Source organism: Gastrolobium bilobum, unplaced genomic scaffold, assembly GCF_033153095.1.
Source record: "Gastrolobium bilobum isolate Gb01-03AN ecotype WA unplaced genomic scaffold, APGP_CSIRO_Gbil_v1 utg67448, whole genome shotgun sequence".
Taxonomy (NCBI): domain Eukaryota; kingdom Viridiplantae; phylum Streptophyta; class Magnoliopsida; order Fabales; family Fabaceae; genus Gastrolobium; species Gastrolobium bilobum.
This window is the reverse complement of record NW_026897538.1, coordinates 303,918-330,784: the sequence shown is the minus strand read 5'-3', so window position 1 is coordinate 330,784 and position 26,867 is coordinate 303,918. Positions and strand designations below refer to the sequence as shown.

Sequence of the window (26,867 nt, the reverse complement as noted above, 5' to 3'; positions counted from 1 at the left end):
TATCAATCTCATAATTCGTAATTTTTATATTAATTCAAATTGACACTTCCGCATCCAAATTTGATACACGATAATACATAATTAATTCATGGAAGCTTCTCATTTATATAATTGAAAGAAACCTGGTACTGGTACAATGGTATTCCCAGTGGAGGGTCACAGTAGACACAGCATGAGAAACATCTGACAGTGAAAAAATAAAATAAAAATTCAGAGATTCACATCCATGTTGGTTTAGAACAACAAGAAATCCAGCTCATATGAACATTTCCTGCTTTCTTCCTAGTTCCAGAATCATGGAGATTGATTATACCATTCAAATAGCTACCATTCCATATAATCCAATAATAACCCAATCATCCATGGCAAATCCAGTGTGCAAGAAATAAAAAATTACATCAGAAATGGAAGTATCTGAAATTCAATGAACCACATTCACACATTCAGTGGGTCTAATAATTTTAGCAGGAGAAATCACACAACATTATGCAGTGTGAAATAGAGAAAAGAACAAATTAGGGAATGGGGGGTAAGAGTCATCTTCCATCATTCAAAGTAAAATATAATTCACATCTTATGAGTTAAAACTTGACTGGATATCATATCCAGTGTGCATTAGGCCAAAACCAGAAGAAATGACCACTTTGCAACCAAGTTCATTTCAGTTTTTACAACAGCTAATCTCCAGGACCATACATCAAGATTCATTAACCCTAAGCTAATCATTAGCAAGTACCAGGGCTAAAAATGCAATATCCAAATCAGAGTATCCATAATGTACATCATGTGGATGAAGGAGGGGAGGAATTGATCCCTGATTCCCCATCCCCATTCTCATGTTTTACACATAAGGATAAGGAAATGGGTTTCATATCAACATCCCCTTCTGTGCCTATCACAGAGTTATTTGGTGACATGATCAACTCGGTATTTGCTGATACAGCCATTGAGGAACCAGATTGATTTGCAACCGGAGAATCTTTTGAAGATTCCTCAGAGAAACTGGAAACTGAAACATTGGGAAAGTTGAGGCGGGCAGAAGAACCATACATTGCCCTTGCAGCTTCATCATATGCAAGAGCAGCACCAATGGCAGTGGAGAAAGTACCAAGCCATAGCCTATTCCCTCTGTTTGGCTCCCTAATTTCAGCAACCCACTTTCCCCAAGTCCTTTGCCTAACACCTCTGTAGTTACACCTCGAGTTCTCAGGCCCTCCTTTGCCTTTCATACACCCCTTCTTAGATCCCTTTGCAGGAACTTTTCGAATCGGCTTATCCCCATCATTGCAGGAATCAAGCTTTGCATTATATTCTTTCCATCCTGCCAGTATCTTGGACAGGGACTTAGAACCATCCCCTTTATTATGAGCTTTCGCTAACATGTGCATGCAATGCAAGTTGCACTCCTTAATGAACAGCGAAAATGTGAAATGTTAAAATATAACACTTAAGCAAACACCTGCCATGGAAACAAGTCCTCAATTTTATACATGTTAATCAATATTACACTAAAACTCAATTTCTTAACCTAGCTATGATGGGAGTGAAAACAAAACCCCATTAATATATATGTTAATCATCTTTCCCCTCAAAAATGTTTCTTCTAAGCCAACTTTACATTCACCAGTATAAACACTACCAAAATTTTTAAGGCAACATGTAATGCAAATGCAAGTAACTGATCAGGAATTTGATTTGCAATTGGGCTATACCTTCAACCCTCTCTGACATCATTGAACTTGGGACTAACAAGAACAACAAAATAAATAATCAAAACTTCAAAGGGGTAAAAAGACAAAAAAAAAAAAAAAAATACCCACAAAAAACCCCTCCATTGAAATCAATTACAGGTTAGAAGTGTAAAAATCAAAAATAAGCTCATAAAATCCCAAACATAGAGGAAGCGGGTAAAGTGTTCACCTGCTAGAAATTGAGTAGAGGTTCGTTGGGAGCTTCAAAGTTCAAAGCTTTAATATGTGTCAGTGGGGTGCATGTTCGGTCTGTGAAGATGACAAAGGAAACATAGATCAGCTTTTCCAAGACGACACCACCGACAAGAAATTAGGGTTCCCAAGCAGCTGCTCAACATTTTCAACACTAGACTAGTAAACATACAAACAAAATAATGGTAATAATAATTTAATAATTTATTTTTTGGGCTTGTGTTTATTATAAGTAGCATTATAACTAAGGAAAAATATTTTGTTATGTCGTAAGAGAATTATTTTTTTTTATTAGTGATCATCAATTTTTGTGTAATATTTTTTTTGTTTTTTATTTTTTTAATAGATGCGGCTCTACATAAAATTGTCTATAAAATGTTAAAAATTTTGCAAACTCTGTTAAACCTCCTCACATGCGCTAAGTCCCAAATCTCAAAAAAAAATTCTCTATTTTCTTCTACGTTCTCTCGTTACAATAGTTTGAGATGATTTCGACTTGGATCGGAGAAGATTAATGTGTCTCTTTTCATTTATGTTCTCCTAAGGTCTCTCTTAAAAAATATTAACATCTTCTACGCAGGGGAAACGTCATCGCTGAAAACTTTGTGAATAAATAATAACAAGATCATCCCATCCCAAACTTTGTGAAGATTATTCTATATTAATCTTCTCTTATCCAAATCGAAATCATCCCAAACTACTAAGAAAAGATCCAAAAAAAATTGTAATAAGAGATGGGAGAACGTAGAAGAAAAGAGAGATGAAATTTTTGAGATTTGAGACATATGACATGTGAGGAGGTTTAACAGAGTTTATAAAATTTTTAACAGAATTGTTCATTTGAAACAATTATAAAGTACAGGGGTTAATTAAAATAATTAAAAGTAACGGGGTAATTAAAAACATGGTCAAAATTCAATAGGGTAACTTATATTTTAGCTTTTTTTGGTAAGTAATTACAAATTTAGTTAACTAGTAACAAGATGTGGTGAAAATGATAACTTGTTTGGCTTGTATTTATTATAAGTAGCATTATAACTAGAGTCAGAATATTTATTCTATCACTTTTTTTTATTATCAATCTATTATTAATCTAATTATCTTTAGATCAAATTTTTCAATAATTTTTCTCTCTTTCTTCAGCCCATTTTTTGCTGAAAAGTTTGATCTAGTGATAATTAGAGTGATAGTTGATCGGTTATAATAAAAAAAATGATAGTATGAATATCTTACCTCTTATAACTACGAAATTAGTTATTTAGTAACAATATGTGGTGACATTCATATTTTGGAAAAGAAAATTGTTTAGCCATAGTATTCAATAATGAGATAGGATATTCATATTATCATATTTTTACTACCAATTCACTACAACTTTAATCACTGTTGGATCCAATTTTTCAGCAAAAAGTGAGCTAAAGAGAGAGAAAAAAGCTGCTGAAAAATTTGATCCAATAATAATTAGAATGGTAATAAAAAAAAATTTAGTATAAATATTCTACCTCTGAAATAATATATGCCAAGGTAATCTTGTTAAAAATTTAAAATATATATAATATATAAGATTTAGGAATATTTTTGTAACTTTCTCTTATTTTTTAAATTAGAATTTTTATTTCAATTTAATTTGTTTCACATTTGCTATAAATAATTTAATATTTTATTTAAATTTTAAGAACTTAGTATGCTTATTAACTATTGAATAATTGAGTGATCTTTATAATTATATTTTTATCTAATAATTATTCTTTTATATAAATAAATCAAGAAAGAAATAATAAAATGCGAGCGAGAGTATAAAAAAACTAAAAAAGTAACTTTGAATTAGTTTTAGCAAGAACCAAAATTAAAGTTTAAAAAAAAAAAGAACCAAAATTAAAGTTTACAAAAAAAGAAGAACCAAAATTAAAAAATTAGGTAGTATATGATTTGTTTTTTACTTTTATTTTCAATTAATATGTTTTTAATTATGATTACAAAAAATGTCACTTTATTTTTTATTTTTATAATTTTGTAAGGAAATATTTGTTCATAAAATATTAAAATAATATCATAATTATAAGTAAACAAATATCAAGTAAAAAAAAATCAATCATTACTTACCACTTACAAAATCCCTTAGGCCGTCCAGTAATGGGATAAATTTTAGATTCTTTTAGATTTTGTTTGGGAGTTTGGAGGGAAAGAGAAGGGAGGGGATTTGAGTGGGAGGGAAAGGAAGGAAGGGAAGGAAATTGGAGGATAGGGGTGAAATTAGGACGGGCCGGCCCACAGGGGCCTACGGCTCGGCCTATGTCAGGCCAGATCTGACCTAGTATATTTCATAAAATAGGCCGAACTTGGGCCTTGAAAAAGCTTGTTTACCAAAAAGGCCGTAGGCCCACTTTCACAAGGCCTGGCCTATAAGCCTACAGGCCGGCCTATATTATACTATTTATTTTAAATAAAATAAAATAGAATAAGTATGCCTTGAAGAATAAATAAAAGATATAAATTTAATCAATTGTAATTATTTATAACTTAATTATATTCGATTATATTTTTATAGAAATCTAACTTTATTTCTTATATAGAAGGAACCAACATCTCAACATGTTAAATTGTGTATATGAATATATTAAAAAGTTTTTGGGAAATGTTATACTTACTATAAACATCATGATGTGTTGTTGGATTCATGTAATTATTTTAATTTACATAGTATGGATTTGTTTGTTGAATCTGATGAAATATTTGTTATTTAGTTTAAGCATTTTGCTTTTGAAAGTGACTTAAATGCAGATTGTATGAGTTTTGATGTGATTCATGATTTTGTTTGGACGTTGAAATTATGATTTTTGGTTTAGCAACAGAATTTGAGTATTTTGTAAAGTTGATTCAAGGTTTTGTTTGAAAGTTAAAAATTAACAGGCTAACGGGTTAAGCCAGGCTATTTGTTTTTTTATAAACGGGTCAAGTCAGGCTAACAGTTAGACTCGTAATAGGCTTGGGCCAGGCCAAATTAAAATTTTTTGGCGTAAGCTTAGGCTTTTCGGGGCAAAGGTTAGCCCAGCCCAACCCACTTTCACCCCTATTGGAGGGTATTATATTCCCTTGTTTGGGAGTTAAAAAATTGTAAGGGAGAAAAGTGGAGGGACAATGAGATATTTTTACCATTTTACCCTACTTTTAAAATTAATATAATTGTTATATTCTACAAATTAAATTTAAAATTTCTAAAAAAATTATTTATGTACTTTTCACAATACTAAAAAAGATCATATTTTAGACAAAATTTCTACATTGCAAACGACGAAAATTTCGTCACAAAATTATTTTTTCGTCGAAATATCTTTCGTCAAAAAGCGACAGAATTTTTTCTCTAATGAAAATTTTACAAAAATAAATTTTCTATCGAAATTTTTGACGAAATTTAGTTTTGATAGTATGTTTTCCGTTCAAAATTTTGATGGAAATGTGTTATGACAAAAATTTTGAGGGAAATATTTCATTCGAAATTTTCGATGAAGTTTAGATTCTGTAAAGAATTTTGACAGAATATTTTTTTTGTCAAAATTTTTTATGAAAATATTTTTCATAAACTTTTTTATAGAAATATTTTCTATCGAAAATTTTTGCTAGAAATGTTTTTAATCAAAAAAATTGACGAAAATATTTTTTATCGAAAATTTTGGATAGAAATGTGTTTCGTTAAAAATTTCGACCATTTTTTTTTTCAAAAAGTCTAACGAAAATGTTTCCGTCGAAAATTTTCGACGAAATTTAGATTTTGTAAAGAAATTTAATAGAATATTTTTTCTGTCAAATTTTTTATCGAAATATTCTTCGTCAAAATTTTTTACAGAATTATTTTCTGTCGAACATTTTTTACAAACATGGGTTCCATTGAAAATTTGACAGAAATTTTTTTTGTCAAAAAATTTAACGAAAATGTTTCCGTCAAAAACTTTAGATGAAATTTAAATTCTGTAAAGAATTTTGATGAAATTTTTTTCTATAAAAATTTTTCGATGGAAATGTGTTGCATTGAAAATTTTGATGGAAAATTTTTTCGTCAAAATTTTCGATGAATATGTTTTTTTGTGAAAATTTTGATAGAAATGTTTTGACGACATTTATATTCGTAAAGAATTTTGACAAAAAATAATTTTCGTCAAATTATTTTACAGAAATGCTTTTAGTCACAAATTTTGATGAAAATATTTTTCGTCAAAAATTTTTGGGAAAATTTTGATGGAAATGTTTTTCGTAAAATATTTTGACGTAATTGTTTTATGTCAAAACTTTTTTATGGAAATGTGTTTCGTCAAAATTTTGGACGAAAATATTTTCGTCGAAAGTTTTGACAAAATTTAGATTCCATCCATAATTTTGGTTGAATTTTTTTTTTCCGTAAAAAATTCATGTCAGTGATTATGGCAAACTCTGTTCCGTCTTTAATTTCGTCTTTAGTTTTGAGGGAAGTTTTTTGACGTATATGATTTTTCATCAAAAATTTCATCACTGTTTTTGACGAAATATTTTTCTTCGATAAATTCTGTCAGTATTTGAGACTTTTCTAATGATGTCACATTTAAAAATGATTCACATTTATGTAGTTTTTACATTTTAATGCTAAGGGTAGATAAATAATTTTTAATATTTTTCCCCTGAAACCCTCCAAATTGGGAGAACTTTAATTTTAAGAAGATGAGGGTTTTGGAGGGTTTAGTAAAAATCCTCAATTCTCGCCCCTCATTTTTTTAAACTCACAATCAAGAGAAGGGCTTACTAAAACCCTCTATTTCATTTCCTTCCCCTCCTAGTCATCCACGTTTGGAACAAGGATTCTTAAAATTTTCCTAGGTAATAAGGTTCTTGGGAATTAAAATTGTGAAAAAGAATATCATAAAATAATATCATTAGGTGGGCGGTATTCTTGGATTTTCACCTAATAAGACATAAATAACTCTACTTTAATATTTTCACGACTAAAATATCCTTTCTTCGGGTGTTGAGAAATTTAGGATTGCTCTGGTTTGAGAACAAAATTGATTTAAGAACGGTCAAATTAGTTTGGAAAATTTGAGTTTGATATACAATGTTGTGTTTTGACCCTTTTGTGAGATATCTAAAAACAATTCAAAAATTTATCAAATGTTAATTTTGTAAAATAAGTCCACAATCCAATAAATCATTGATAATCAACCAAACATAAAATCAAAAAACTTGAGACAACATTCGTAAAAAAATAAGTAACAAAAAAATTGTTCTCTAAAAACTGCCCCTTAATGATTAAAATAAGCTCCAATGTTTAAAAAAAAGCTCCACTATCCCACATATATATACATATATAGAGAGAGATTAACATTTATCATATTATACGAGATAATTTTATCTAATGCACACTCATAAAATTATGTGGGGCCATGTAAAGAGAAGAGAGAAAAAAAAGAGAATATGGGCCCAACACTCTTTCATATGTGTGTAGAAGATAAAATTATCCCTTATAACATAAACAACAATATATTTTGATTCAACGATAATAAAATTGGTAGTAAAAAGTAGTAAGAAAAAATAATAGTAAGTATAACTGTCCCAAATATATATATATATATATATATATATATATATATATATATATATATATATGGAAAAAATATTTGTCCTTTTAAAAGATATAAGTTTTTCTCATTTTAGATCATACCCGTTGATTTTCGTCAATTAACAATTATAATTTATTGGGTCAAACTTATTAACTAATTAGTAATTCACAATAAATTATAACCATTAATTGATGGAAATCAATAGTTAGGATATAAAATAATGCAACATTATATCATTTAAAAGGACAAATATATTTCCATATATATATATATATGTGGGGTTTACATTTATGCAGCTGTTGTACGTGCAACAATCAAATGCTTGCCATATATATATTTGAAATCATTAAATGCAGAGAATCATAACCATACAAAGGATGAAAGCATTAAATGTGGATAATCATAACCATACACTTGTTGTTGTTGTACGTAAAGCGGCTGCAGAAATGATTTTACCTATATATATATATATATAGAAAAAAATTATTTCTCAAGCTGCTTGAGATATATTTGTCTCTGGTTGTCCCAAAATTACGTTGTTTTGTTTATTTATTTTCATATATTAATTTATTCACCTTTAAATTGTTACAATTCTTTTTCTCTCTCTTCTTTTATCTTCATTGATCTATCTTTGAATGGTTATGATTTAGTACTGGAGATAAAATTATCTCAAGTAGCTTGAGATATATTTATCTCCGGTCATTCCAAAACTAAGCCGTTTTGATTATTTATTTTCTTATATTAATTGATTCACCTTTGAATGGTTATAATTTTTTTTCTCTCTATTCCTTTATCACCATTGATCCATCTTAAGGTGTACATGATAATATATGATCTGATTGTATAAACCTTGATTAAATTTTAATATTACGAGTGTTTGACATAATATTGTATAAGATAATGTACTTTATAAGACACTCTAGGAATAGAATTTTCATTTCCCTCCCAACAGTCATCTGAGATCCATTTTCTTCACCAAAAAAATAAAATCCAACAATTTTGTTCCTGGGTAGACCACCCGAGTCATACAAAATTGTTCCCGCCGTTCCCACCGTCCTCAAATTCCATTTTCTATCAGATAAAAATCACAACTTGAAACACTGCGATCACAGTGGGTATTGAGTAACCAAGTCCAAGAAGCAACCTTTGAAGAGAAAACAAAGAAGGGACTCTCTGTCTCTGGTTGAGCTTGTTACACAGCCATTCCATTTATAAACACGATTGATGATATAACATGATCTGTCATGCACATCCCTACTAATATTAATCTAGTAGCAAATCAGGAAAATTTAAATATTGCATAAGGACTATATACACTATCAAAATTGCACACATTGTTTCCCAAATACTCCTTTTACTACAACAAAGAAATTCCAGTACATAAATATTAAATTTTGAATAAATTCCAGTACAACTCGCAATGTAAATTCTAAATGAACTAGAAAACACTTCCTACTCCATGCACTAATTAATTTACTCAAGCAACTAATCTGCCAGTAGAGACAATCTAAAACAAGGTAAATAAACACTCTGCTTAAAAGAAACTCATTTCTTAACTAGATGCAAACAGTGAAATCTGTGAAACAGAATCAATATATTTATCCACCATCTCTTGGGGCTGGCAAACTCTTCTTACAAAAATACCTTGCTGGCTCTTCTTAGAATCCTTTTATGTTCTTCAAGTAATGTGGATTCATCTCCAGTACAAACAAATTAATGAACCATATTCAGTATAAACAACTTCCATCTTTCAATCTGTCAAAAAGTATGAATCATGATTTGCTTGGCCCCAAAGTATTTGGAGAAGATTGATGTTTGACATATTAAAAGAAAAGAAAGTGAAAATCCTAAATTTTAGCATGAAAAGATTACAAAAATTATAATATAATAATACCTAATTTAGAAGGAGCATCAATTCTCTTATTAGTTAGTTAACAGAAACACCACCTAAATGGAATCAAATTTGTGCTATTTCATCCGAAAAAGATGAGACACAAATAACATCCACTACTTAAAATAGAGAATTCTATTTTCAGACTAAAGCAAAAAAATTCTTATACCAGGTAGGAATTCCAAATTGTTTGTTTGTTTAGAGGACTTCCAAGTTCAATTTTCCTGCAGTTCTTGTCACAAGTTTTTCTAGATTTAGATGTGTTAATTTCAAACTAGCATATGAATATAGGTCAAATGATTCAAGTGGCAGAAAAAGTATCAAACAAAAATCCAAACTTCATAAAACATCAGTTTAAAAATTTGATCACTACGGATATCTACTAGGTAATAAACAAGACATATATGTTTTGCCTCACATTGGTTGGGTTAGGAGGGGCGATCGTCGCCTTGAAATTTACCATTTTTTTTGTCTTAAACTATATTTAGACTTAAAATAAAAGTAATGAAACATAAGTTCATCCCTTTTCGTCCTTAATATTTTTCATGTATGAAGGAAACTTAAAGAGTTCTTTAAATTCGGCTATATACTATGTTGTTAAGCCAAAGTTATTGTGAATTTTGAATTCCTCGCTCGTTCACAAATACTTTTTGTCATCGTATGAAGGAAATATTTTTTTGTCTTAAACTCCGCCATGGTTATGTATGTGTCACTTCTCCCTTGAAAAGTAATCTTTAATATGCATTGCTCTCCTTTGATGTTACTATACACAAATACCACCACGCAGTGATAATCGTATCCTTACACTTCACCTTATTCTCCGCCTGAGATCTTAATGGTGATCTCCATTTGAGCTCTAATTCATAACTCTACCACTAATGTCACATTGAGATATCTTACCCTTTGACCGGAAACATAGGAAGAGTGACCATTTTGTCACGTTTGGCAAAAAAATTTACCAAACTGCCGCCATGCAACAGTAAATTTTGCTAAAATGACACCTAGCATATTTCGTTACACTATGTAGCGAAATATATTTGCAAGTAATTCGCTACACAGTGTAGCGAAATATGCCATGTCATGATGCACAGTCAGCAAAAATGACACGTGTCAAGCAGGCAAAATCCAAGCATAATTCGCTACACAGTGTAACGAATTTCTGCCTGCTTAACACGTGTCATTTTTGCTGACTGTGCATCCTGACATGGCATATTTCGCTACACTGTGTAGCGAATTACTTGCAAACATATTTCGCTACACAGTGTAGCGAAATATGCCGCGTGACATTTTAGTAAAATTTACTGTTGGCGTGCCAGTTTGATAAAAAAATTTACCAAGCGTGGCAAAATGGTTACTGGAAACATATCCTCCTCTTACTCCTTAACAAGTCACCATGAAAGTCGCATCAAAGTTCGAGTGGTCTCCACCTGGTACTACTACTTATTTTCCTCCCTCTAGTGTTTGTTAGTTTATGTCACTCTTCCATTTGCAAACCCATAGTACTGCTTTTGAATGGTGATTTCTCTGCTAATAGTTAAAAATTCTTTGATACATATAGGAAAAATTTATTAGAAGAACACGTGTCATATTGCAAAGAATTAGTATCAATTTCGTCTCAATATCTAGCAGAGGGTGTAAAGAGCAATGTTTGCACATAGTCATCAACTGTAAAAGTGCTTTTATCATCTCCATGCTGATATATGACCTGAGCAGTTCTAGCCATGTTAAGAGAAGCTTTCACAATTGACACAGGTAGAGCTGTTGTGGTTATGGCAAGACCATTGAGCTCTGGCCACAAGTTCCCTATAAGCCTCCTTATATGTTTCCTGGCTTCATTTTCATCTGAAATATTATTTTCTCTCATCAGGCACTGTATGCTGCAAGCATTATCCCCTCTTTCTTGTTCCTCCTGAACATTAACCATCAACAACTTCTCATCACAATACATATCAATAAATTTATTAACTTTTTAACATAACTTCAATTGGGAATTTTGGGAATTATGGTACTTTCGAAATCGGGTCTATTAGATGTAAATCAATTACTAACTAGAGATAAGAGATGTGTGCGTAATTGTATATACCCTTGAGGTTCCTAAGTCGTCCCAAAGCCGAAGAATTTCACCAGAACAAGAGAAGAGCCTGGGATATGGCTTCATCAAGGAAATGGTTTCCCTTGAGAAAGCATCCTCACTAAGGAAAGTTGCATGCACCAAGGCCATGCATGATCCTGCAGAAATCACCCCATTATCCAAATATTCCCTAAAAGTTGGCGTGTATCCCCTGTTGAACCATTTGGCTTCTTCTAGAAATGCTTCAAATATATCAATCCACTGCACAAATAAGCAACAGTTTCTCAATAACCTCTTAGCTAGCTATATTTTCTTACATGTTTCAATTTGGTAGGATACTCAGACTCGTACCGTTCTTTTCAAGTAATCAACAACGGTTAGCTCATGCCCTTTCTGAATTCTGTACGCAATTTCATGGGTGGTGTTATACAAAGCCATATAGCATATCTTCATATATTCTGGCAGTTGCTCCATTGCATCAAGATCCCACCTGTAAATAGCAGTAGTTTCACATTTTGACTATGAATTTCAAAATAATTCCATCAGTTAAGTTTAAAACACACAAATTATAGAAGTAGACCTTTTGATTGCCTCGGTAAAAAGAACAAGTTCATCTAATGAACCATAAGTGTCAAAGATATCATCCATCACTAGCAAAATGCAGATGGTTTTTGTTAGTTCAATGCGGCAATTTGAATAACGTGGTTCTGGAAAAATTCCCACTGTCCAAAGGAAGCACTCTGATGGTCTATCTCTAGCGAAACCAAGTCTTTCAACAAGTCCCAATTCTTTCCACCACCTGAACAAATCAAAGAAAATATCACAAGCAGTATTTCATAGCATAGATGCTTTATAGGTAGTAATACACTGAAAATGGTAGGAAAGTTAGGGTGTGCTTGGTAGGAATCAAACTGGGAAAATGGAGTTTTGAAAAAAAGTAACAACTGACAAGATATTTGGACATAGATACACCCTTTATTTTGATTCTTCCATTGTCCACCTTAATTCCCATTTCCACTCACACCAAGCACACCCATAATTGATTTCTTTGTTTTATGGTTATCATCTGGAACACAAAGTTACCTTGAGATCTCTGCTAATTCTCTTTGGTGAAGCAACTGAACCATGTCAAAGTCTAACTTTGTCAATTCAAGAAGAGCTGGTATTTTGCTGCTTGATTGGCTATATTCGTCCATGTAGTTTTTAGCTTCTAATCTGGCCATTCTTAGGTGCCTTGGAAGTGTTAAGGCTCTGGAAACGTGCCTTCCTACTTCAGGGCCAAGGTATGGGATTGAGTGATGGAGATGAGCCCTTGTGAAGTCCATGGCATGCTGCAGTACTTCTTCACCTTCTGCCCCTAAATATGATGCCTCAAACAGGCTTAACATACCCCTAGTGTCTCTGCTGATTGATTCCTTGAAATTCCCACTCTTGTCCAAAAATTTCTTGAAAACGTCTACACTTAAATCAAATTAGTAAATATTCGTAGCAAAAATTGGGCAGCTACCTATACTAAAGCTAAATGAACAGAGAGAAATGAATGCACAGGGGTAAATAATAGTATGCATACATACATGAAGTTTCTGGTTTTAACTGAAAGTGGCTACAAGGACTCAAATTTAATATTTACCAGAGGAGAAATAAAGATTAAATTCTGTGATACTTGTCATGAACCAATTCTCTTAAAATGTTTATAAGTTGTATTTGGTTTTTATAATACATTTTTTATCATTTCAACAATATTGCCTTCCCCTCGGTGAGAAATAGAAAAGAACGGATTAAAAATTTTCATGTTTCTTCTTTTATACAGGAGAGTTATATTCACAATTTTTTTTTTTTTAATAAATTTACAAATTACACTATGTCTTACTGGTATGACTTCACTCAAGAATATCTTACCTATAAAACATAGTGTCATCTATACGAATTTGTAAACAAAAAATTTATAAATATAATTTTTCTCTTTTTTATATTGTGAGAGAGAAATGGTGGTGGAGCCAGGAGAAAAAGTCAGGTAATACCAAAAGATCCAGCCAAGTAGAATTAAGTGGAGACAAGATTGTATTATTTTTAAAAATCTAACTAATATTCAAGCTGTATCAAATTTTTTAAAGAAAATCAATACCATTTTAAAAAATTAGATGGTGCCAAGGCACCATCTATCTCTCAAGTGGCTCCACCACCGCAGAGAGAAAGATATATAAATAAGGAAAAAATATTTCTGCAGTTAATGCAGATAATTTATCTGCATTTATTCTCAAAACGACGTCGTTTTGGTATTAAAATTTTAAAAAATTATAAATATAAAGACTATTATAACCCTGAAATAAATTAAAATTACAAAAACATTATGATTTTCGTCTCAAAACGACGTCGTATTAGACTTACTGCAGATAACTTATCTGTAGTCTGCAGAAAAAATAAAGCGTATAAATAATTATAAATTTATAATAGGATTCAGCATTATTTGTAACATCAAGAAAACTTGCTTATGTTTTTCTCTCTTATAACATGGAGATTTATTTTGGTGCTCCCATAGCACAAAATATTGGATGAGACGGAGGAGAAAAAGTAAAAGAGAGATTGAGGAAAGAGAAGAGAGGAAGAAGAAAAAAAAAATCCAAATGTCATTCTCTCGATGGAAGGACCACCATGGTCCAAGAACATCTTAAAAATTCCCCATAATGTGAGAAAATACAATTTCAACTTAACGGCCATCCAAAATGCAAATAAATGTACCAGAACAAGTAGGCCAGGCATTATGCCTCAGCAAGCGGAAATGAAGGGCAGTGGCATAGAGGTCATGAGAGGCGTCCCAATCCCACAATCTTCCAAGCACTGAATTGATCTCTTGTTCGACATGGTGCCCAATTCCAAGCCTTTGGATGCCGTCTACCATTTTCAATGTTTCCAGTGGATCACTCGACTTTAGCAGTGCCTCTTGGCTTCTTCTTTTCACTTGCTCCAAACTTTTCGTCCTATGATCAGTTTGGAAAGGTACCTAACACCAACAACATGAAACCCAACAAAGAAAAAAAGCTGACAAGTACGATAATGTGAAACGCACATGAAAATAAATAATTTGGCTCTCCTGATTATATTGAAATTACAAAATAAATTTTGCTTTTTTTCACTCATGCTTATTTCTTTTTTGTTTTTATGATTTTGTAACACTATTCATGAAAAGGCATCACTATCAAACATTTTTATGGGATTCATCCTTAACGGGGTAGGTAATCATTCGCCTTGTATGCGGTGTATCTACCCTAACCTAAACTGTTATTTATATTTTAAGAACTCCGTGCACAATTTTTTAATTTAAATTAAATTTAAAAATATTAACAGTTATAAAGCAAGTATGCATAAATAATTTAAGTAGAGTATAAAAAATATATTACAATAAATTTTTTAAAATTATAATGAAGATATGCATAAGTATTTAAAAAAATCTAAAAGAAGAGAAATTTAAATTAGCATATATATATATTTGAAAAAAATAAACTTAAAAAAATTGAGTTACTCCAAAGGAGTGTGTGTTACATGAAACTAAACACCCGTCTCCTTTACATGTCTCTTCAATTAAAAAATAAAGCGTCGCCAAAAAAAAAACTAATAACCAAAAGAGAAGGTGTAATAATTTAAATGAGATCTTTTTTTGCTGAAGTATTATTTTTCATTTAAAAGAAGAAAAAAGATGTTATCAAAAAAAAAAAAAAAAAAAAAAAGAAGCACGTAAAGAGAACTGGTAATTTGAATCCGGAGTGCATAACATTCATTAATACAAAATAATGTTATTATAAGTCTGTCAATTTGAATTTGTTGCTTAATTTGAATATGAGAGGTGTTATTCTCACGATGTAAAAGTTTTACAATCTCTTATAATTTATTTTTTTACTGTTGATTTAATTTAAAATTAAATAATTAAAATTTAAAATCATTATGTTTATGATTCATTAAACTATCATTTATACATTTAAAATAGAGAAAAGTGTTTGTCATTTTAAATGACAGAAGTTATGTCATTTTAAGAGAAACACAGACACAGAAAATTTGAATTTTAAATTAAAAAAAACCACCCACATTCTCTCTCCCATGATTTCCATTTTTCTGTGTTTATCTCTCTCCTAAAATGACATAACTTATGTCATTTAAAATGACAAACGCCAAACCCTTTAAAATATGGGAAATACTTTTATTATGTTGTAGAAAAGTAGTCATCTCACATTGTAGAAATAACATTACAAATGGGATCCACAAGTAAGAAGAGAAAGAAAAAAAGTGGTGGGATCCACCCGTCTTTTGTGTGTGTAGAAAAATTATTTATCTCATATAAAATGAGATAAATATAACCCTTAAATATAGGTTTATCATTTTTTTTTCATCAATTTGAGATAGAGTAATTTCTGGTAAGTCAAAAACTATGCCATTCTAGGGATTGAGAAAATTAATAAAGGGTATTTTAGATATTTCATTTTATTTCTTGTTATACAAATTTTATTTAAATATTTTTCATTAATTCTTTTGGTTCCAAAACAAAATAATTCTAAAGTTATTGAAGATAAAATTGATGGAGAAATCATAAATTCTTAAAATATTTTAAAATCTATTTCACGGGAGAAAGTCACTCTGCTCCTTTCCTTTCCCTGTAATCCGGTTGAGCGGAGTTATGCAGGGACGTTTGATAGAGGAAAAAATAGGGAAATATAATTATTAAAGAAAAAGTAGAAAAGTAAGTTTGATAAAAAAGTTTAAGAAAAGATGTTTGGTTGATCAAAATATTACCGAATAAATATTTGCAACAGAGAGTTATTGTGGAACATTTTTCATTACATCATTTTTCACTTCTCCGTCAATATCCAAAATATCATGTCTTAGGGTATATTTTGGAACAGTGTTGTTATGCCAAAAATCAACACAAACCACCTTTTCTATCCTTCTAAGTTGCATAGTATTGTTATCCAAAAAAAAAAAAAAAGTTGCATAGTATTTTTTTTCAATAACTTGTACGAAACGTGGTATACACTAATGCCCACTCATACTTTCCCATCAAACTAAAAATAAAACCTATACCAAACATACACTAATGTCGCGTTTGGTTGAGGAGAAATTTTTTGAATACTAGAAAAATGTAATTACTAGGGAAATGATTAGAAAGTGAGTTTGGTAGGAAAATGTAAAAAAAGTTGTTTGTGACCGAAATATTACCAGGCAAATTTATTTAAATTTGCAAAATCTAAGTTCGGGAGAAACTTCGCACCTGTTTTTTCACTTCCCCATTTATCTCAAAATACCACATCTGGAGTGGTATTCTGTAACAGTGAATTTCATCCAAAAATCAACACAAAAGTCATTTTCTCATCTATCTTATTTGCCTAGTATTTTTTTTTTAAACCTGAACCAAACGTGATATTTTTCAATATCCAGTTACACTTTTCCATCAATCCCAAAATAAATCTTCTACCAAACAATTTTTTTTTGTTGTGAACAGTGAAGCTTTTTCCTTGTCGTATATGGTTATGTACTATGTTCTTTGTGCATACCAAGCCACCCTTTCCTCACGTGTTTTCTCATGTTTAAATGTGGATTCTCTTCTGTAAATGAAGGTGATAAGGAAATCATGGTAACAACTAGGGGTCGAAAAAGACTAAGCGGGCATTGGGTATAGAAAATATTATTTTTATTAGAAAAAAGATTTTTAAGAATATAATGGAAAAAAAAAATTTCCCGAGTAAGATACGAAAAGGTATTTGATAGATCTAAAATTTTTTCAGAAATATTGAGTTAATTATACTGATTCCCTAGAAAAATAAAAATACTATCTATCAGATGATATTTTCGTTTGAGATTCCGTAGTTAAAACTGAAATGATAGGAAAAAAAAAATTTCAAAATATTTTCAATTTCTTCGTATCAAATGTTAGAAAAAAATTTGCCCTATCACACTTTTCTAGAATTCCTAAAAAAATCTCCATAACTCTAAGTGAATCGAATTCGAGAAAGATCGCATAAAAAATTATATTTTTTAGAACGGATTTAAAAATAAAATCATTTTATTTCGAATTTGTTGAAGAACCAAATTATTTTTTCAAAATTGATTGGGTTTTTAAACCGAACCACTTTAATGATTCAATTCAATTTGAGCTAAAAATTATACCGAATCAAATCATACCCACTCTTAAAAATTTGAAAAAAAAAAAAAAAAACCTAATCAAATTATGAATTAAATCCAACCACGCCATATTTTTTCGAATAGAATTTTAGAATTGAACTATTTTCTACAAATTGTTTTTAACAACCCACTATTTAAAACTAGTTTGATTTGTCCAAATCGAATCACTCTTAACCAACCACAACAGCTGACAAAGCTAGAAGCCATAGGCGATTGGAGTGTCCTTGTTTCTTGGTGTAAGGGTGGAGTAGGATGAGTTTTGTGGTGTTGTTTGTGTTCTTCATGGTGTTTCTTTTGGAGAGAAGGGAAAAAAACAAAAACAAAAACTTGGGTTTAGAGTTTCTCTCCTTTCATGCTTGATTTTGAAGATGTATCGGAGTAGCAAAAGAAAGAATTGAAGCAATGTGTAGGGAAAAAAATATTGAGCGTGACTTTAGGTTACAATTCCCCTCCTTCAAGCCTCTAGAGTAGTTGAATTTGGTTCTTCTTGACGTTGTACTGGTTGGTCTTTTTTGCATTAATTAATTCCTAATATAGATTTTTAGTTTACGAATGAAGGTTCATGCTGAACCAAGACTGTTTGAATGCAAAAATACATGGGAAAAACAGAGGAAAGAGTTAGAGCTTACTTGTCCATTTGATTTAGCTGAAGGTAGGCAGTTGTCGTCAGCGCAACAGGAAATGGAGGACCTGCGTGAGGCTAAGAGGAAGGAGAGAGAGGAAACCGAGTAGCAGCAGAGTTGAACAGTGGAGAATAAACATGCTGTAGTTATAGCCATTTGTAAAGCTTTTTCTTCTTCTCCTTCTTCCTAGTTCCTACGGGGTTTTGGGTGCCTAGAACTAAATAGGACCTGCCTCATGCATTGGTTGAGGATTTCTATAAATCTATGGTTATAAATTATAATTTATAAAGAATTAAGGGGAAGGATATTGTAAAAAACAAGTTGTGTTACTACCAACTCAATGTCAATCAATCTTACTATTAGATTGATTATGTTGATCCAACAGTTATATTTATTTCTATCTTTGTATGGTCATGATTTTTCAAATTTAATATTTTATATTTATTTTCACCTTTGTATGGTTATGATTTCTCATATTTAATATTTTTACTTTAATTATGAGGAATCATGACCATACAAAGATGGAAAGAAATATAACCGGTGGATCAACATAATTGATCTAACGGTAAGATTGATTGGTAGTAACATGATAGTAACACAACTTGTTGTTACAATATCTTTTCCAAAGAATTAATAATTAAATAATTAATGTGATTTAATAAATTATAATCAGCGATTAAGATTTAATTATAAAAAATTGTAAATAAAAAAAATTATAAATATAACTTTACTTATTAATAATAATAATAGTAAGGATGGGTCTGCTTCGAAAACAGAAAAATAAGTGAATGCAAAAGGACAAATAGCAACATGTGCAAAAGGGGAGGGAGGTAAATTTCAACAAATTGCAACATCATGCAACAAATTGCAACATCCGATGAAAATATGCCTGCCAACCAACAACACTGCTTCCATGTGAACTGATTGTTTGGGGGACCGTCTCCCAACATTTATAGGATATAATCTTGCACTACAGTAGTGTTTGCTTTGCTATTTTAAGAAACATCCCTTACCTCCACTTCCAAATTTACGTCACTTCCCAGCGCTAGTTAGTTTCTTACCCTATGCCTCCCAATTGATTCATGGAAATGACAGAACCTGTTGCACAATAGCAACTTGACCTCTCTGGTGGCACCCTCGCGGATTTCAGTGTATGTAGTAATAATAAAAAAAGAGGGTAGAAAACTGGTTGTGGTTGAAACAATATTAGCACATTTATCAATACATGCTTCTACCTTTATGTTACTTTAATATTATTTTTCACAATATTTATATTAATAATTTTTTAAAATTATCTTATATTGATTGTTCTGCCAAATATATTTCTTCATTCAAAAACATAATTATTAAACTTTTGTATTTAGTCCTGTGTCATAATTCATCACTATTCTCAACCTCCTTTCGTCTCCACCAAAGGAAGATAACCCGTGTGCTTTAGATGTGCACCACTAGATCGCCATGGCTAATGTAGCAGGATGGCTAAGAAAAAATGGTTGGAATTGTTGAAGCTAAGGATCTACTGGAAGAGCCCTCAAAGAAAGAAAGAGTTTAGGCTTGATCTGAGAAGTGGGATCATCTTCCGCAATGTCTTTAACAAAGTTCAACCGGCCGGTTCTGTCTCCAAGCAGTCCTAACTTGGTCCAACTCTGGCTTTTTGGTTATTGTTCATTTGCTACAGTAAACTCTCCTATTGATTCTGCACTAATAATAAAGTAGCTTCAAATTATTATCATAGAATTACTAGTAATAGAATAACTTTTTTGCATTAATTAATTCCTAATATAGATTTTTAGTTTACGAATGAAGGTTCATGCTGAACCAAAACTGTTTGAATGCAAAAATACATGGGAAAAACAGAGGAAAGAGTTAGAGCTTACTTGTCCATTTGATTTAGCTGAAGGTAGGCAGTTGTCGTCAGCGGAACAGGAAATGAAGGACCTGCGTGAGGCTAAGAGGAAGGAGTGAGAGGAAACCGAGTAGCAGCAGAGTTGAACAGTGGAGAATAAACATGCTGTAGTTATAGCCATTTGTAAAGCTTTTTCTTCTTCTCCTTCTTCCTAGTTCCTACGGGGTTTTGGGTGCCTAGAACTAAATAGGACCTGCCTCATGCATTGGTTGACGATTTCTATAAATCTTATGGTTATAAATTATAATTTATAAAGAATTAATAATTAAATAATTAATGTGATTTAATAAATTATAATCAGCGATTAAGATTTAATTATAAAAGATTGTAAATAAAAAAAATTATAAATATAACTTTACTTTATTAATAATAATAATAATAGTAAGGATGGGTCTGCTTCGAAAACAGAAAAATAAGTGAATGCAAAAGGACAAATAGCAACATGGTGCAAAAGGGGAGGGAGGCAAATTTCAACAAATTGGAAGAACAAATTGCAACATCCTGCAAAAGGGAAGGGAGGCAAAAGGACACAAGATACTAGAGTAGGTTAATGAAAATTTCACTATATATGTGTGGGGCATTTATTAGAATAGTACAATAAAAAAAATATCAATGTGAGTATTACAAAATATATATATATATATATATATATATATATATATATATATATATAGTTCAAAAAATATTTATTAAATTGGTATAATTAGATCACTTTCAATTACATGAGTCGCGTGAATATAATATTTGTTATCACACGGTGAGACTCTAGAGAAGTTTGATTTCTTATATCCTATTAGTGGAAATTTGTTTTGGATTGATGTTTTCTTCTCCGTCTACATTGAAAAAAGTTTTTCATGTTAAAATCTATGTGTATTTTCTTCTTCATCTCATCTCTGTTCTTGCATTTTCGCTTCATGCATTTTACTGCATTTCTAATAGAAGACTTAATTTATTTGTTGGGTTGGCTGACCGATAAAAATATGCGTGCCAACCAACAACACTGCTTCCATGTGAACTGATTGTTTGAGGGACAGTCTCCCAACATTTATAGGATATAATTCAAGATTCAACGGTGCTGAGTGGATGCAAGGAAGGGGAATGGCTCCGCTTTGATTTCGTGGAAGTCCAAGAAGCAAACGACAGTCTCCAGGTCGTCTTCTGAAGCAGAGTATCGTGCACTTGCTGCACTTACTTGTGAAATCCAGTGGTTGAAATACATGCTTCATGACTTCCAAGTTCCCTTTACTCGTCCAGCATCTGTTTATTGTGATAACAGATCCGCCATTTACTTAGCCCATAACCCCACATTCCACGAACGCTCAAAACACATTGAGCTAGATTGCCACATCACTCGAGAAAAAATCCAAGCTGGCCTGCTTCATCTTCTTCCCGTCTCTTCTTCTACACAGTTGGCAGATGTCTTTACCAAGGCTCTTCACCCTTCTCCATTCACACAACTCATCTCTCGTTTGGGTCTTTCTGATTTGCACAGCCCAGCTTGCGGGGGGCTGATAACATCCACCATTGAAGAAAACACAGATCCAACGGTGCTGAGTGGATGCAAGGAAGGGGAATGACTCAGTTTATTTAAGTCATAACACGTGGACTCAACTTAATTCAGTTACTACACGTGGACTCTCAGTTTGTTAATTTATCAGTTGTAACTAGAGTTAATTTTCTGTTATTAGATTAGTTAGAGTTAAGCTTAGCTTTAGTTAGTTAATCATAGAGTTAGCTTCTCTTCTATTCCTTCTCGGGTCATATATATACCAAGAAGAATAGCTGTAATCAGCAACTTCATTTTTCTTCATTCTTTTATCAAATCTTCAATTTCTTCATTCTTGATAATAATCTTGCACTATAGTAGTGTTTGCTTTGCTATTTTAAGAAACATCGCTTACCTCTACTTCCAAATTTACGTCACCTTCCAGCACTAGTTAGTTTCTTACCCTATGCCCCCAATTGATTCATTGAAATGACAGTAGGTTCTTATGCTGTTGCACCATAGCAACTTGACCTCTATGGTGGCACCCTCGCGGAACGCATGAGGGATTTGGGATTTCAGTGTACGTAGTAATAATAATAAAAGAGGGTAGAAAACTTGTTGTGGTTGAAATAATATGAGCACATTTATCAATACATGCTTAGTACCTTTATATTACTTTAATATTAATTTTCACAATATTTATATTAATAATTTTTTAAAATTATATCATATTGATTGTTCTGCCAAATATATTTCTTCATCCAAAAACATAATTATTAAACCTTTGTATTTGGTCCTGTGTCATAATTCATCACTATTCTCAACCTCCTTGTCTTCACCAAAGGAAGATAACCCATGTGCTTTAGATGTGCACCACTAGATCACCATGGCTAATGTAGCAGGATGGCTAAGAAAAAATGATTGGAATTGTTGAAGCTAAGGATCTACTGGAAAAGAGTTTAGGCTTGATCTGAGAAGTGGGATCATCTTCTGTAATGTCTTTAACAAAGTTCAACAGGCCGGATCTGTCTCCAAGCTGTCCTAACTTGGTCCAACTCTTGCTTTTTGGTTTATAGAAAACTAAGAGGATTTGAATATGTTGTTATATTTAATGAAATGGCTGATAGCCAATATATACACAAGTCGGTTATACAGAATCAAGGAGGATCAACTAGAATAAAGTATACTGTTCAACAAACTATACATGGAATAATAACAAACTATTCTTGCTAAAAACTAGGACTTAGTTGCTAAAGGATAAGATCAAAGGTGATCTTCTCCTAACACGCCCCTTCAAGTTGGAGCATGAAGTGACGAAATGCCCAACTTGCTGCGAAGAAAACTGAATTGCTTCATGCCAAGCGGTTTGGTAAATATGTCTGCGAGTTGCTGATCTGTACGAACGTAGGTAGTAGTGATTGTATTGTTGAGAACATGATCGCGTACAAAATGACAATCAATCTCTATATGTTTGGTACGTTCGTGGAAAACTGGATTAGCAGCTATTTGCATGGCAGATTGGTTATCACAGTGCAACTGCATAGGGTGTGAATGTGGAACATCAAGCGAGTCCAGAAACGATTTGATCCATGACAACTCAGCTGTAGCTGCTGCCATTGAACGATACTCAGCTTCAGCGGAGGAGCGAGACACTGTGGGTTGCTTCTTTGTTTTCCAAGAGATAGGAGAAGTACCCAACATGATAAAATAACCAGTAACTGATCGACGGGTGAGTGGACAGCTAGCCCAATCCGAATCAGAATATCCACGAAGAAGGAGATCATTGTCGGATCGAAGGAGTAAACCTTGGCCAGGGTCAGTTTTGATGTACCTTAAAACGCGGATGACAGCATCATATTGAGCAATAGTAGGATTTTGCATGAACTGGGAAAGAACATGGACGGAGTAACTTAACTCAGGTCTAGTAATTGTCAAGTAAACCAAACGTCCTATGAGTCTTCTGTAACGTGCGGGATCCGAGAATGGAGGACTTTCTGTAACTGCAAGCTTATGATTTGTTTCGAGAGGGAAGGCACATGGTTTGCACGCAAGGAGACCAGCGTCTTCCAATATGTCGAGAGCGTACTTTCGTTGGCTCAGAAAAAGACCTGATGGAGCGTGAGCTATTTCGATGCCAAGAAAATATTTAAGAATCCCCAAATCCTTGATGTGAAAGCATGACTGGAGAAAGACCTTGACATCGGTGCATAAGGCATCATTGTCGCCCGTTAGAATAATGTCATCAACGTAGATGAGAAGAGCAACAAAGTGGCCATCTTTGTGTAAGGTGAATAGGGTGTAATCTGCCTTGGATTGGATGAAGCCATATGATTCAATGGAAGACCGCAACTTAGCAAACCAATTGCGAGGGGACTGCCGCAAACCGTAGAGAGATTTACGTAAGCGACATACTTGATGTGGTTTGTGATGATTGAAACCTTGTGGAACGCGCATGTAAACTTCTTCGGTAAGGTCTCCGTGTAGAAAGGCATTCGTAACATCCAACTGGTATAGGTGCCATGATTTGGCAGCAGCTACCGCAAGAAGTGTTCGGACACTCACCATTTTGGCTACAGGAGCATATGTATCGAGGTATTCTTCTCCGGCTATTTGATTGTTACCGGCAATGACCAACCGTGCTTTGAATCTCTCCACTGTACCATTTGAGTTGTACTTAATGCGGTATACCCACTTGCATGGAATGACACGTTTTCCTGGTGGCAAAGAAGTGAGTTCCCACGTGTGATTTTGTTCAAGGGCATCTATTTCTTTTCGCATTGCTACACGCCACCTTTCATCAGTTACAGCATCCTTGAATGTTTTTGGTTCAACACCAGAAGAAATGGCAGCAAGGAATTGTTGATGTTTGGGAGAGAATCTAGAACAAGAAACAAAGTTAGCAATAGGATAAGCCATACCTGAGGAAGGACTGGAAGAAGTAAAAGAAGCTAGTGGATTATGTGCGATGACTTTGGAGCATTCAAAATCTTGGAGATATGATGGAGGACGGCGAGAACGGTGACCATGTCCCAAAGGTGCAGATGGATGTGTGACTTCTGGGGGTTGTTCTTGTCGGATAGAAAGCTCATTGGAGACAGTAGGGGCAGATTCGGGCTGAGCCTGTTCAACAGGGAGAGTGTCTTCAATTAAAGGGACAGGGTTGGTAACAACTTGGGAATCAAAGGATGGGCTTTGTGGAGCAAGGGTTGGTTCGGGTGATATGGGGTTATGGGGGTTTGGGTCGTGAGGAATATCAGTGGTAGGAATGACTGTGGTTGGTGCAAAAGGAAAGGTGTTCTCTTCAAATACCACGTCTTTGGATACAAAAACAGTATGTGTTTCAAGGTTATAAAGCCTCCAACCCTTTTTGCCAAAAGGATATCCCAGGAACAGACACCGAGTTGATCGAGCTGCAAACTTGTCCAACGGTTTGGGACGTGGATGAGCATGGCAAAGACATCCGAATATGCGAATATGATCATAGCTGGGTGTGCGGTTGAAAAGACATTCATATGGTGTTTTTCCTTGGAGAAGAGGAGTGGGGGTTCTATTGATTAAATGTACCGCAGTTAGAACACATTCACCCCAAAACTCGATAGGAAGACTAGCTTGAAAGCGTAATGCTCTTGCAACATTCAAAATATATCTATGTTTTCGTTCAACACGACCATTCTGCTGTGGTGTGTCTACACATGATGTTTGATGTATAATTCCCATATCGGAATAAACCTTGCGGAGATTATGAGCACAAAATTCTGATCCATTGTCGGAGCGTATTATTTTGACCATGGTATTAAACTGATTACGTACCATGAGAAGAAATCGAGTTAAGTATTGGAACGTTTCAGACTTGGTGGTCATTAAATAAACCCAGACGTTTCTGCTATAATCATCCACAATTGTTAAAAAATATCTTGCACCGGTTAGAGAGGTAGTTTGATATGGACCCCAGATATCGCAGTGAATAAGATCAAAGCATGCAGTAGTTTTATTAATGCTAATAGGGAATACAGTACGAGTTTGTTGTGCGCGTAGGCAAATGTCACAAACTGAAGGAGAATGACCCCTATTTTTTATTCACTGTAACAAAAGGAAGAAAGCTTAAAAACGGAAATGAGGGGTGACCCAATCGACGGTGCCAAACATCTGCATTATGTTGAGTGTGAGCCGCACATGCAGTAGAGATGGATTTGTTGTTGGATGAGTCATGCACATAAACACCAGCTTGCAATCTACCCAGTCCAGTCTTGATCCTCGTTATGGGGTCCTGCAATTCACAGCCATTGTGAGTAAAAGAAATGATGCAATTTGTATCAGCAAGTAATTGAGCAACTGATATGAGGTTGCATTGTAATTTGGGAACATATAACACATTCTGAAGAGAAATATGAGATGTCAACTTGAGACTGCCACTGTGATTGGAAACAAGTTGATCACCATCAGGTAAACCTATTGTAGTGGGTGGAATAGATGTAACATTGGAGATTAAATGGAGGTTCCCTGTCATGTGTTGAGAAGCGCCACTATCCACCAACCAGGTAGAAGGCAGAGTGTGCTTACCAGAAAGGGATGTAGTGTTAGCAGACGGTGTAGTGGAGGAAACAACCATGTTGGCAATTTGCTGTAGAAGCTCAGGACTCAGGTTGGGAATCGAGTTTTGGTTGGACACTATAGGTGTTGCAGCTGCTGTTTGTGATGCAGAAAAATTGAATGGGTTGGGACGCTTGTCATTAGCATTGATATTGACAGCGGAAGAATCTGAATCAGAATCAGCCATTGGGAAAGTGGATCGATACCTTCAAACTGATACCATATAGAAAACTAAGAGGATTTGAATATGTTGTTATATTTAATGAAATGGCTGATAGCCAATATATACACAAGTCGGTTATACAGAATCAAGGAGGATCAACTAGAATAACGTATACTGTTCAACAAACTATACATGGAATAATAACAAACTATTCTTGCTAAAAACTAGGACTTAGTTGCTAAAGGATAAGATCAAAGGTGATCTTCTCCTAACATGGTTATTGTTAATTTGCTACAGTAAACGCTCCTATTGATTCTGCACTAATAATAAAGTAGCTTCAAATTATTATCATAGAATTACTGATAATAGAATAACATCAAGTTCTCAAGAAAATAGTGTAATAAATAGTGGTGGAACCAGGATTTAATTTTAGTCGGGGTC

At 33.0% G+C, this 26,867-nt stretch overlaps 2 protein-coding genes across 3 annotated transcripts; both read right to left on the bottom strand.

Annotated features, from left to right (window-relative positions):
- Nucleotides 1–423: 423 nt before the first annotated feature.
- LOC133307844 (putative dehydration-responsive element-binding protein 2H) lies at nucleotides 424–2,092 on the bottom strand. Of its 2 annotated transcripts, none has more exons than XM_061508403.1 (2): nucleotides 1,921–2,092; nucleotides 424–1,459 (listed from the first exon to the last, which is right to left on the bottom strand). In XM_061508403.1, the coding sequence occupies exon 2, from the start codon at nucleotides 1,386–1,388 to the stop codon at nucleotides 783–785; it is 606 nt and encodes a 201-aa protein (XP_061364387.1). In that variant the 5' UTR covers nucleotides 1,389–1,459; nucleotides 1,921–2,092; the 3' UTR covers nucleotides 424–782. The 2 variants fall into 2 exon arrangements, with proteins under 2 accessions (XP_061364387.1, XP_061364388.1); XM_061508404.1 differs by having other exon boundaries at nucleotides 424–1,406.
- An 8,942-nt stretch (nucleotides 2,093–11,034) lies between these two features.
- On the bottom strand, nucleotides 11,035–17,942 carry LOC133307843 (probable terpene synthase 11). Its single transcript, XM_061508402.1, has 7 exons — nucleotides 17,838–17,942; nucleotides 14,230–14,491; nucleotides 12,574–12,946; nucleotides 12,071–12,289; nucleotides 11,842–11,980; nucleotides 11,503–11,751; nucleotides 11,035–11,328 (listed from the first exon to the last, which is right to left on the bottom strand). The coding sequence occupies exons 1-7, from the start codon at nucleotides 17,940–17,942 to the stop codon at nucleotides 11,035–11,037; spliced, it is 1,641 nt and encodes a 546-aa protein (XP_061364386.1).
- Between the last annotated feature and the right edge of the window lie 8,925 nt (nucleotides 17,943–26,867).